Here is a 14315-nt window from a genome sequence, read left to right as displayed (position 1 = left end):
ATGGGCACTGGGCGTTAGGGCGTTGCGCAAGGGTGAACGCATGGTTATACGTGGTGCTGCACGGAGATGAGTGTAAGGTTGAGCGCAAGGCAGGGCGTAAGACGATGAACGCAAGGCACTGGGCATGCGATGTGCGTTGGAGCGTGTGACTGATGGGTTATGCAAAGTAAGGCAAAGCGATGAGGCTAGGGCCATGCAATGAAGCTAGGAAGTGTGTAATAAGTTATACGATGTGCGTTGACAAGATCGTGCGATGCTCATGTGATACAAGCCTGTAGGACCATGCGTTGAGGGTACTATATGTTGGCCTATGAAGTATGCGCCAACCATAAAGCTAAGCAGGGGAAGGAGAATGCGGTCATTTAGACTATGCGTTGGCCTTAAGAAGCTAGTTGGACGCATATGACTAGACAGGGCATGGGAGACATGTTGGATGTAAGAATGTAGTGGCCGAGACTGCTATGCGTTGAAAAACCCTAGTCAAGTGTCAATAAGCTTTGCCATATGGTGATGGTGTGCTATGCGTTGATGTTGAAGAGTAAAGGCATGCGACGAAGGTTGATTATGCGCCAAAGTCATTCGAGGTTAGAAAGGGGCTTCACAGATGTATAGGACAAGGTTGGTTAGGCATGGAGTTGGTGATGTGAGTGGCATGTGATGAAGGAGATGCGTTAGTCTTAATGGACGCATGCGCCAAAGGTAAGTCGTGCAAAAGGATATGCGACCAGGTATGCGATGGTAGTGAGGTTAATGTGGCACATGGGAGGTGGTGTGTTGGCCAAGCCATGCATTCAAGCAAGCATGCAGCCATGAAGGAGTTTATACAATGACAAGGAAAACATGGAGGACAAGGTTGTGTTGCTAACTCATCCGGACATGTGGCTAACTAAGGGATGTCTTGGATTTCATGCAAGTTAAGGTGGGCATATGAGAAGACATGCAATTGAAGGAGTTACGTTGGTTAAAGGTGTTGAGGACACTTCAAAACTAATGTGGCAAGAGTTGGTGCTGGCAGCATAAGTAGAAGGCACTTAGACATGCAAACAAGCAGGAGGTGTCAACCTGGGAAGAGTTTTGGACGCCAATAAATAGTACCCCCAAGGCTTCATTTCAACTCACAACACAAATTCCCTTCAAAAGACGTTAGGAAGAGTGTTTGAGAGCAAGTTCAGAGGAAACCTTACGTAGATCAGAAAGGGCATGCGTTGATAGTAAAAACCCTTGCGTTGGTCAAAGACAAAAGGTGCAAATGTTATTCAGGCTGTACGATCAGACTGCAACACCAAGTTCAAACGAGGAGTTCTCCCAAACGACTCATGCAAATCAGGTGATTCTTGAGCCAAAATCTTGTTTCTGTTTGAGAGCTGCTATAAGGAAATTCTAAGTGAAGGCTATCAAAATTGAAGGAAACCGAGAGGTGTTCACATAATAGGGGACAGACGGGCCAGGTGAAGAAATCTTGATACTTGGAACTCTTGCGTTGGAATTTGAAGGCCAAATTTTAAGATAAATAAGTTACGCCATTTCTGAACATATTTTTAGAAGGAAGTGTCTCGAAATAAGGTCTGGAATAATGAGAAATCTGAGATTCAAAATGAATCTGAAATATGGTTCAAAAGGAAGCCAAGGGAAACCATGGAACTTGGGAAGAGAGAAAGGTTCCAAAAAATCACGGTGAGTGGTTCTCATTTAAAGTGTTTAAGTACATTTTAAATTATATGCTAGTATTATGAATGAATAGTTAGACCATGAAGAAAACAAGTGGTCGGGATGGTCAGGCGATCAATAGACCTAGCTCCTAAGCTCTATACAAAATCTCACGAGATGGTCAAGGGGCCATGAGGCCTAGTTTCTGAGCCTGTGGAAGGAATCCTGCATGGGATGGTCAGAGGGTTGATGGGCCTAGTTTCTGAGCCCATAAGAGCGAGATCTATGTGTACATAGGGAAATAAGCATGTGTCTAGGTAAAGTTGAGAGCAGATTATTTTAACTATCTACCGTGTGTGTAGGTAGGGTTGAAAACAGTTTCGTTCAAGATGGAGGTTTGCGTAGTAACCTCATGTTATGTTTTGCTTATATATTTATAAGTTGAAAGAGACTTGTATTACCACTCACTGAGCTTAAAGGTTCATGTTTTTCTCTAATGTCTTCCTTGCAGGTAGTAGAAGAGTCCATGTTACTGCGAGAAGTTGAGGTCTGCTACGAGATAGAATATTGCTACATAAGTTTGTAGTTGGGATGGGACTAATGTTGTAAAATTTATTAAATGTGTATAAACTAGTTTCCAAAATGAGTTACGCTTCTAGTTGTTTTCTTGAAATTTCGCTGTGGTTTATTTGTTTAAAACGAGCTAGCAGAGTTGGGCAATAGATGTCATGAAAGAGTGTTATCTATTGTCCTCACGCATTCTTTTGGGTTAAAGAGGTAAACTCGGGAGGGGGTGTGACATACTGATTCAAAGAAGTTGATGATAAATGTAACTTTAAAACATATTCGATCACTGATTGACAATAATAGAAAAATGTCATTGATTATCAATCGTAGACGTATATCACTAACTATCAGTGATAGAAGTGTATCACTATCAGTGATTGAAGGCTATCACTAACTATCAGTGATAGAAGTGTATCACTATCAGTGATTGAAGGCTATCACTAACTACCAGTGGTAGATTGATGAAATAAGTTCATAAGAAATACCCTTTTCAAGCATATTCTATCATTGATAGATAGTGATAGATGATTATCATTGACTATCAGTGATGGAAGTATATCACTTTCTATTACCGATACATAGTGATAGAAGGCCATCAATGACTATAGCAATAGAAGTATATCCCTTTCTATCAACTATAGACACTGATAAAAGACTATATTTTTATTTGTTTGATGTTTATTTTTAGCAATAAACTGATAATTTGACTTTATATATAACCATCTTGATAATTGAGGCCAAAAGAACAACCAAAGACTCTAAATGCTGATTAGCTGCTAGACTCTAAAAGGTACGTGTGTAAAACTTTGAATGCTTGTGTAATAACTTATTTTAGTACTTCAAAAAACACATTTGATCAACCTTCTTCTTGTTGAGATTGGTGTCATAGTTCTCCCGGTGTCTCGTTGTTTGTAATGATATACATTGTTTGATGAATCAAATAATTATTATTTCATTATGACATTTACTCATATCCAATAAACAAAGTTCCTTGGTTATCTTATGTGAGCTGAAGTATGTATACGTGATATACAAGTGGATCATGTCTTAAGTGATAACCTAAATAGGTATGTAGTATAAGGATTAAGGTGGGATACTTGATCCTTGTGACAATATGGATACGACCCGCTTTGTAAAGGTTTGAGTGTTGTAAATAAGTATGTAGTATAAGAATTTTTTTCCCCTTTCGATTGATGAGGCAGTTCCATTAAATGCTATTTTTCTGTTGTTTTACCCATGAGTTATTCAAAATTGTAATAAAAAGAACAATAAACATCGATATAACCTTTAATTTGAACTCATTATTGAAAGTAAATCCCTAATTTGAATTCAACCAATAATTAAGCATTTAAATTTTTTTTTATTGAGATTATGGCTTAATAATATTCCAAAAACTACAAAATAAGTGAACAAAAAAGAAAAAAAGAAAAAATATAGGATCATTGGTTACCATTATTTTGGACAGGTTTAAATATCTTCTATGTATAAATGCAAAGAAGAAACGATTGTACCCTTTGAAGGATTAGAGGGAGAACTTTGGGGATTGCATAAACATCAATGTTGGGAGTAGTGACATACATTTACAAACCAAGATACAAACTATAAATGTAAAAGTTACATAGTGAATGAATAAAGAAGAAAAGTCAAGGTATAAAAGGAAAGTGCGAGAGACTTGTCTAGCAAAACTACTTATAAATATATCAAAGATTTAAATTAAAAAATATCAACATTTAATCTAAAAAAAACAAACAATCTTATTAAAAATCTAATTTTTCCATAAATAAAAACCAATCAAATTAAAGTCCAAACCTAACGTAATCTTTATAACACACTTTGAAGTCATTTGTTCACCATTTACTTCTAAAAAAACCTAACACAAATCCAAAATCATATTTTTTAATCAAACTTCATTCTTCATCATTTACCTCTATAAAAGCAATCAAACTGAAACCCCAACCTAACCTAATTTTAAACACACGATTTCAAGTGATTTGTTCACCATTTACTTTATTCTCCATCATTTACAAGTAAACCAGTCAAATAAAAACTCAACCTATCTTTAAAACACAATTTGAAGTGATTTGCTCACCATTTACTTTTGAAAAAAAAAAATATATATATATCATATCTACGAAGATCCTCAATTCAAACAAGTTCTCCAAATTGAAAACAAATAAAAATTTTCCTTTTTAGCAAACTTCATTCAGTAAAATTTGACCACTTCTCATAAAAAATGCATGCACTTTCGACTATCAACATTGGAATGAATATGAAAAACTAAAATTGTGATGAAATTATGAAACTAAGTTAAACGACCACTAACCTTTTAGAAATCTTAAACATTGTTTTGGGATCCGACAACTTTTAAACAAAGAAATAACAGTGAAACAAACTAATTTCATCAAGCTTCTCATTCATAAAAAGTTGTCGATGTGTTGAAACTTCTTGAGAGGTTTTAAAATGAAGGGATACGAGATTATTTAGAAAAAAAAATAAAAATAAGGGAAAAAGATAAACACACACACGCATGCACACACATGCGCACACACGCATACGTGCACGCGTACACGAACGCAAACATACACAAGCTCATGCGCACACACGCACACGCACACACACTCGCATGTGCGCGCACACACACGCATGCACAAGCACATACGCACTCACGCATGCATGCACACACCTGCACGTGCGCGCGTGCACACACACACGCACATATGCGCGCACGCACATGTGCTCACACACGCACAAAAGTCCACAAGTTCATTGTGGTACATTATTCTTTGTTTTTTGTAGTATTAAGTTACTATCAATATGTTAACTTTTTTATTGAGATTTCCAAATTTCTATGGATTTAACATTGACGTGAGTGTGAATCAATATTTCTGTTATTTTGTAAAAAAAAATCATTAAACATAAGAAAATAAAGCAATAAAATGTCATTAGTGTAAGCATAATATAAATAATTAACATTTAAACTTGTTTTAAAATATAAAAGGTTTATTAATTTATACATTTTCTTAATCAACAATTTATAGTATATTAAAAAATATCTATCAACATCGACACTCTATTAATATTTTCATTGACATTGCCATACGATTGAGCTAGACTTTGACCCTTTGACTTCGACATTTTCAACATTAGCCATTTCTATTCATGCAAGATATAAAAAGTTACATAGAACCTAATTTCTTTATCATTATGTGGAACTTTATTTAAAAAATAGAGTGTGTTTAGTTTAATTTTTCAAGTGTTTAATTTGAAACATCAGTCATTTAAAAAAGGTTAAAAGTAGCTCAGCTTAACCATATTTTTCTTGGCAACAAGGTCTTTGCAACATGAATTCTTTCTTATTTAATAAAATTGTTGCATACATGAGCATGAATAAAAGTAGTTTTTCCAAAAGCATTTGGCCTTCTTAAGCATCCATAAGCGAATGAGAAGCATTTGTAATCAAGGATGAAGATTTGACAAGTCGCTGTGGGTTGCCACCAAGGAAAGAACGAAACCATTGGGCTGAAAGTTTGGGCCGACGCTCAAGTGTGTGTAGGTCCACATACAAAAGCCCAAATCTTGTGGTGTATCCATCGATCCACTCAAAGTTATCCATTAAGGACCATACAAAATACCCTCTTACATCACCACCATTCCTATCATTCAAATCTCTTTATTATTATTATTTTTTTAATTTGAACATAAGCTATCTCAAAAAAAAAAAAAAAAAAAAAAAAAAAAAACTTCGCCTTTAACATAAGGTATAGATAAACATCTAAGATTAATAAAATTAATTATTTAATATTATAGGATAGGTTTTAGATATATGAGCGTGATTCTAGAGATAACGAGACTTACAAGTTTCACATGTACAATATCACATCTCTTATAAGTACAGATTAAAGGTGTTCAAGAAGCTTGATGATCTAAAAAGTATAATCAATACTAACTCAATTCGTATATTAAATAGAGCTTAGCTCAACTGATATTAGTATATGCTGAGGACCAAGAGGTTCGTGATTCAAAACTCCTACCCTCACCTCCATTTGTTCTTTTTTTTTTCTAAAAAAAAAAAAAGAAACCTCAACCTATATAATTTAGGTAGAGTTTTAACTGAAAATTTTATAGATTAGATTAGTTCATAGATTCACTTAAATTAACTTGAACCAACCTGAACTTACTATTTATTTTAAAATGTACTTATTTTACTTACGATGCAATTATACATATATATATATAAATTTAATATAATTAATTTAATTTCTTCATTTTTTTTATTTATTTATTATTTCACTATTCTAACAAAAATTTGAATAATTATTTGAAAGGTAACTTTTCATAATATTAATTGAAATTGTGTTGCTAATTTGATTTGAATATTAAAAAATAATTAAATAGATGCTTACATATTAATATTTTACGTTTTTTAAAAAAATAGATAAACAATTCAAACCAATCTGATCCAAATTATTTCAAGATTAGATTCATTATTTAATAAAAGTTGTTTGTATTGAAAAAAAACTAACTACTCAAATATTTAAGTTAGGTCTAAAAAGTGTCCGTGCACCTCCCCAATAAAGACCTGGGATAATCACTCAAAATTATTGACAATAAATTCTCTAATATAAAGGATACCTAAAGCCTTCTTGGATTAAAAAGAAAAAAAGAAAAAGAAATGCATAGGGAAAGGAATAAGTGGGCTATTTATTTACCTCATTGCTTTAGCCAAAGAAGTAAGATAATTCTTGTGGTAATTGACTCGCTTTGTGTCATTTAAAATGTCCTCAACTTTGTTACCATCCCCTTGTGGTGGAGAATATCCTGAAAAAAAAAAATCAATACCTTATATAACTCATGTTAATTAAAATGAAATTTCAATTCTTCGTAGTATTTATATATAAAATGTATTTAAAACAATATTTCGAAACATATACTTAAGAAAACATCCTTTTCTATAAGGATATTATTTGGGCACATCTCAAGATGCACACATTTTTATGCATCTTACTCTCATCGCCCACAAAAAAAGATAAAATATTTCAAAAAATAAATTAGAACAATTCGGTCACATAGCAAACGATGATTAGAATTTGGTGGGATGCACAAGATAGGTGATCTCTAGATACACCTAAGTATTTTTCTTTTCATAAACTTTTTGCTCATAAATGGGCAAGCTTCATACACGAGACATAACTCATTAACTTGACATGTCACACTAACGTCATTATAAATAATACAATCATATTTTTGTGATAACTTACCATTTTCTGTGATAAAGATGGACTTGTTAGGATACCTTTCTTTAATATAGTTAATGATTTCTTCCAAGCCTCTTGGAACAACAAAGAATCTTGCTTCTCCCGTCTGTCAAATAAAAAGGTAACCTTAGGATATACGTGTTGAAAAAAATAATAAAATTCAAGCTTATGATTATTCAATAATGACCATAGAGAACAATCAAGTTGTACATAAGATGTAAGCATGGAAGAAACTATAGATAGACAAATTATAACCTACAAGGAGATTGGAATGGGTGTAGACCCTCACTATTGATGGCAATTTGTTTATGCAATTTTTAAAAACTATTTTCTCTCTTATTTAAACTATTATATGAACATGTTTTTGGCCTCTTTCTTTCTTAAGAAAGTTTTCTACAATAATGAGTTTATGTTATTCACCCTTTAGGTCATGAAGTATTAGTTGTATGTGTCTGTTTGAATCAACAATTAATATGATATGTTAAATTTTTTCGTTAGTTTCTTTACTTTGGTTTGAATATGTTAACTTGAACATAATTCAATTAGTTAATTAGATATAAGATCTTCAATAAATTTAATACTATAATAGAAAACAACGGTAAAAGGAAAAGAGCATACAGGATCTCCAATAGAAACGCCATCTCGATATGCCGTGGTTTCAAAAAATCCTTTTATTGGACGATATGAACCTTGGGAGCAAGTGGAATGAAGGCAATCCTTTGTATAAAAAGTGGTGTAGTGATTGATGCCAATGTAGTCCAAACTTCCTCTTATAATATTTTTTTCTATGTTCGAGAAACTTGGAAGTTGGTTTCCTAGAAGCTCTCTCATTTCTTTAGGATAATCTCCGTATATAATAGGATCATATACCCTATTCATGACAAGATAGATAAGAAAATTAGAAATATTAGGAAACATGTATCTCAGACAATAAATCCTACATAGGATTACGGTGTGTGAAATTTATCTTTGTTACTAGTTAAGTAAATGACATGTACACACATATGCAATTGTATTATTAAACAATAATTTAATGATGCATTATTATTATTATTATTATTATTATTGTTATTATTTTGACACATTTTATCAGTTCCATGACAGCTGGAAAAACTTAAAATTGTTCAAATTAACCTAAAATATAAAAACCTCTATGTAAGTGACTTCTTTTATTTATTTATTTTTTGACCTTTTAAAGAGTGAAATTATCATTTCACCCTTATACTCATAAATCATCAAATATCATACATTTGATCATCTCTCTCTCAATACAATTCATTTTTGCTAAATGACTACATGCTTTCATATGTTTTTTTATGTTATTTTCAATGATGCTCATAGACATAGCAAAATATTAAAAGAATTTTGTAAAGCTTAGACCAATTTGGCTTCCAGAGTATCAAAGTCTGATTTTTCTTTTAAGTTTATTATTCCATTTATAAACATGGTTGAAAATAACACCAAAAAAACGTACGAAAAAAAGTGATCATGCCAAGCTAAAATGAATTTGTATTGACAGAAATATATGGCCAAAACGCACACCAATAGTGCTATAAAGAAGAAGTAAAAGTATAAGGATAAGAAAAAAAACAAACCAAGCAATGTTGAAAATCAAGGCTCTGTCAGCTGCTTTTTTGTCAAATTCATGATCTGTTAGTGGTTCATACATGTGTCCACATGCCGCTATTCCTATGGATCCACCTTGTTTTTCCTACCAATAATTAACCCCTTTTTCTATAAATAATTGAAAATTGATTTCAATAATTGTTAATAAATGAGCTTCTTTTTTTTGAAGAGGTATTGTAATTAAAGTGTGGAGTGGGAGAATCGAACCTCAAACCACGAGGTTGATAGTATGAATATTATGCCAATTGAACTATGCTCTTGTTAATAATAAATGAGTTTTTTTTTTTTTGAAGAAATTGGTTATTAAAGGGTTCTTTTGATTTTTATTATTTCTTAAGATTTAGGTAGGTTAAAAAAAATACAGACTGTTACTATTGACAAATTAATATGTTATTTTGAATTTTTTTCAAATATAACAAAAATGGGATATGAAAATTTAAATCTCAAAATCTACCTTGAATGAGTACATGTCAATTATTATAAAGTTACATTTATATTGGTAGATTTTGTATTTTTCAAGCATTAGTTTTTTTCTAATTTACTTCTAGAATAAAAAAATTATGGATTTATTTGAATCTAAAAGGTGCCCAGATTCAACCCACTTCAACCCATATATACAACTATATTATCTAGTAAACAACATTGATGAGTTGTTTTTTTTTAAAAGCAAAATTTAATTCTAGACAAATCCTAGTACATAACAACAAATAAATAAACAGAATTTCGTTTTGATTCTAGCTCATCTCAATTTATGATAACATAGTCTAAATAAAGGAGAGAGAGAAAGTAACTTACATGGAAATGGATTCGATAAAGACGAACAGCCTTGGCATGGGCAAGTAACATATTATGCACAACAATGAGAGGCTCAATGTCAGAGTTACCAGTTGAGCATTTTCCAAAAGGTGGTGAGCAGTGGGCTGGTGGGTAAACTCCTTCTAAATACGCCTTTATTGCCACTAGATTTATCTCATTTATCGTTATCCAATACTTCACTCGGTCTCCGAATTCTTCGAAACAAATTTTTGCAAAAAACACAAAATCTTCCCTAAAATAAATCATTTTATGAGGATTTTTACAAATGACCCAGATTTCATATTTGTAATGACGTTTGCCTCAAATTTTATAAATAATGAAGTATGATCCTCAACTGTTGTCAGAACGCACTAAGAGACATGTTAGCTGTTAATTTTCTAAACTCCCCTTCACGTACTATTCAGAGCGTTTAAAGCAACTTGGCAACATACTTGCTTGTCTTGAACTATTTCATAGAGTGAAGTCTATCTATACAGACCAACACGAGTCTTTCGGCATACTTTGTCCTCATACACATACTTCTTAAGAAACTTTTAGTTTAAGAAAGGTTATCTAACATTTGAATTTCTAAAAAGCTAAACACCTTTGGCTCGGGAGTTCTATGGTTGAACCACTTAAAAAGAAGTTGCACTTTGTTGGTATAATTAGTAACTACGAATTCTTCCAAGTCTTTGTTAACCACACTTTCATACCTTCAACATCCATTCAGATGTAATCTCGATTCATTCACGTATCTCTAATGGAATTAGACATTACAGTGAATGACCTTTGTTTTACCCCCACTAAAATCATGGGGGACGATATAAATAATTAACACACTGCTACTGTATTCTAACAATGACATGAAGGGTCATACTTCATTATTTTCAAAACTTAGGGAAACGACATTATGACTGTAAAATTAAGGTCACTTGTACAAAAAAATATCCATTTTATCATCCCAATTATGTTATTTTACAACCAAGAGAAACAAAAAGCAAAAAAATAGATAAAGGAAGAGAGACATTACTGCATTTGAGAGCTCATCCAACTTCCATATCTTTGGTCGAGTTCAATTGGAAAGTCATGATGGTGAATTGTCACGAACGGCTCTATGCCTGTCTCATTCATTCTCTAGCTCAAAATATTATTTTTTTCAAAAGATATTTTATTATTTTTTTATACAATAGGGAATGAAGGGTTCAAACCACAAATCTCTTACTCGCTAACATATACTATATGCCAGTTGATCTATGCTAACTTTGGCACGTATATTAATTTCAAATTCAAATTAGTTTTTTTTAATAAAATTAGAAAACTTAATTTGTACCATATTTAAACATATTCTTTTGAATTAGTTAAATATATCAAATGATCCATATTTTTTTTTTAAGATTATTCTTAGTTTCATTATTAATCTTTTAAGATTCTAAAATTTTTAAGAAAATATTGTCAAAATATTTTTAAGAAAATATATCAAACATTGATGTATTATTTAACTATTGATTTATGAACATATATATTTTTTTACTCATTTACATGCACTACTTAGACATGAAAAATCCAATCCACACCATCAAAATAAAAGTTGACTTGTACGCCGATAAAGTCCATTAGCAAGGTTGTACTGTATGTCCAACTATATTAATAAAATAAATTTTTAATTTAATTTAATGATACTAGAGGTTTCAACAATTTATTTTTTGTTCTTTGTTTTTAATTTTTTAGTATGACTTACTTAATCTTCAAATACAATGGTGAATAATTGAGAATTTTTAAAGATGAAGGATCAAATTAAAAATTTAAAAAAAAAAAAGGCCTTCTAAATTTATGGTTGGATTGATTTTCGAAGTATTTATAAACTTTTTTTTTTTATTATTTATAAACACTTATTTAAATACTAAAAAAGTTAATCCAAACACACACTTAAAACTTCAATTTTAAAAATAAAATAAAATAAAATAAAACTTTAATTGATAATGGTTATATGTTTTAAGAAGTTATTTTAGAATTCTTTGTCAATTTTTAAACAAATTCATAGGATTTTAAACCTATTTTTATTTCTCATTTCTCAAACATTTTAGATTTTTTTTTAATTTACTTAATTCGTATTAAAATTATATAAAAGCCAAGAACTTCAGTAAAAAAAAAACAAAAATCTAATATATTATCAATTAAATAAATAAACAAACAATAAAAGGTTATTATAGATAATAAATCATTAAAATACTGAACCAAAAGATGCATATAACATGATACACACAATTAAAAATGATTTTTGTTTAGAATAGAAATTACGTACATAAACAGAGTGATAAATATTGAACAATAAAGATTACGAATTAACTCGTTGATAGCCACAATATTAATTTAAGGGGAAAACTTGGCAATTTTTTTTTTTTTTTTTTTAAAATATATTTAATTTTTTTTAAATCTTTAAATATTGTGTTGAACTAAAAAAAGGAGAAAAAAATACAAGCAAACAAAAATGAAACAAGAATAATAAAAAAAAAAAAAATGTTCAAATAGGGAAAAAGGGAGGAGTACCTTTTAGCAACAAACCGTCGATGATGTTATTGTAGAAAGTGACTCCTCTTCTGTTCACTTTACCAAATCTTCCTTCTACATTATTATCAGAGATACATTTAATAAATTATACAGACAAAACCGTTATAACGGGCGTTTTCAATCGTAATCGAGGTTCCAACACTTCACTCTGGGATGGTAACCTTAGTTTGGAAGTAAACATTTAATGTTTCAGAAAGACTTTTAGCTCTATTTCTTATCACACTATTTTTCTTATCACAAAATTTTTAAAAGTAACACATTTCAACTACCAATTTGGTGTTTGGCGAAAATCCCAGTGCAACACCATGATAGGGTCCTAAAACTTAGAAGTTTTTTTTAATTTTATCTTTTTGATTTTCTAGTGAGATTCAGAAGTCCTTGAGAGATTTTACAAGCCAACAAGTAAATGTGAGAACTTCTTTTTTTTTTTTTTTTTTTTTTTTCTTCAAATTTAAAATAAGCAAATCCCTATCTCCTTTTTCTTCTACCACACAAAAATGCAAGAACAATGGCCGAAAGTTTTACTTTTTTTCTCTCATTTTTTTACCATTACCTTTTAAAAAGTTCAAATCTACTAGTTTTAAAATAGTGACAACTTCTCATTTTGGAAGGATTATAAATAAGGAAATAAATTATTCAGTAGGAAGAGAGTAGTTTGGTATAAGATTCGTAGTGTAGAAGTTAATAATGAATATTCTTAAATCGCGGATTGATTAAAAGCTGATGGAACTTACTTGGCAAAATTCGAGACCAAGAAATGGAAAAGCGATAAGCATTCATCCCCATTGAATGCATTAACTCAATATCTTCCTGCCAAAATCAAATCAAGTTAAAAAACTATTCCCTTCATTAGATCCGAATATTACTAAAAATAGAGTACCAGAAACCGATGGTAGTGATCGTCGGCCACATCTCCGGTATCGTCGTTCTTAATTTTTCCTGCAAATTTCCAAAAATTGTCAAGGAAATTGGGGAAGTGGGTTTGAATGGGAGTGAGAAATTAGAAGGTGGGTTTAACCTGGAATATGGGAAAAAACATCCCAATTACTCATTCCCCTCCCATCTTCAACATAACCCCCTTCAATCTGCACTCAATTAAAAGAAAAAGCCCTAGAAAAATTCAGAACCAGAAACAGAGAAAATGAAAATGAAGAAGAAGAAGAAGAAGAAGAAGAAGAAATTAGTGAGTGCCTGGTAAGAGGAAGTGGCAGTTCCAAAGAAGAAATGATCTGGAAAATCTGATCTTTTGATTTCTTCTGCTTCATCTTCATTTTGGGCAAAACTCTGAAGTGAAAGATGAGGGGAAAGGAAAAGGAGGAGGAAAAAAGAAAAGTATGGGTGGATTTTGGTGCCCATCCTACTGACTTTGGAAACGGCAATTGTTAAATATTGAAATAGCCAAACCTTCGATCACATGGTTGTAGCTCAAATTATTAATTTGGCCTCCTAGTTAGGACTATCAATTTGATTCTATTTATTATTTCTAAATTTGGGTTTTTTATTCTTTTCTTGTTATATCAATATGTTTGATTTTTTGGGTGATTTACATCATCAAATATGTTAAATTTTAGAAAATATGTTTGAACTATATACATCGGGTTAATAATACTTCAAAAATTTTAAATGTTGCATCAATAATCTTTAAGATTGTATTAATGCATTTGAACTTTCAAAAAAGTTTTAAAAAAATGTCTTTAATAGTTAGTATATGTCTATATGAATTCAAATTGTTTATCTATGCTGCCCCATGCTAAATCGGCCTTAGATTTTTGTTTCCCACTCCATAAACGTCTTCAAAATTAAAGTTGTTTTTGACAATGTTTAGTAAGTAATTACCTACTTTAAACTTTTTGAAAG

General features: G+C 31.2%; 1 protein-coding gene across 3 annotated transcripts; it reads right to left on the bottom strand.

Moving 5' to 3' along the window:
- Positions 1–5547: 5547 nt before the first annotated feature.
- Positions 5548–13889, bottom strand: LOC120086124 (beta-glucosidase 18-like). Of its 3 annotated transcripts, none has more exons than XR_016532211.1 (12): positions 13650–13889; positions 13477–13543; positions 13339–13397; positions 13193–13268; positions 12438–12512; positions 10921–11008; positions 9891–10143; positions 9065–9180; positions 8088–8340; positions 7508–7575; positions 6924–7032; positions 5548–5867 (listed from the first exon to the last, which is right to left on the bottom strand). XR_016532211.1 is itself a non-coding variant. In XM_039042579.2 (12 exons), exons 1-12 carry the CDS (start codon positions 13812–13814, stop codon positions 5636–5638), a joined length of 1596 nt encoding a protein of 531 aa, XP_038898507.1. In that variant the 5' UTR covers positions 13815–13885; the 3' UTR covers positions 5548–5635. The 3 variants fall into 3 exon arrangements, 2 of the variants coding, with proteins under 2 accessions (XP_038898507.1, XP_090174039.1); XM_039042579.2 differs by having other exon boundaries at positions 7473–7575; positions 13650–13885; XM_090317913.1 differs by having other exon boundaries at positions 7473–7575; positions 13193–13264; positions 13650–13820.
- Between the last annotated feature and the right edge of the window lie 426 nt (positions 13890–14315).

Source organism: Benincasa hispida, chromosome 9 (assembly GCF_027475165.1).
Source record: "Benincasa hispida cultivar pf3 chromosome 9, pf3_genome.v1.1, whole genome shotgun sequence".
In the NCBI taxonomy this organism is placed as follows: domain Eukaryota; kingdom Viridiplantae; phylum Streptophyta; class Magnoliopsida; order Cucurbitales; family Cucurbitaceae; genus Benincasa; species Benincasa hispida.
Note: the sequence above shows the minus strand (reverse complement) of the source record. Positions and strands in the feature narration are given on the sequence as shown.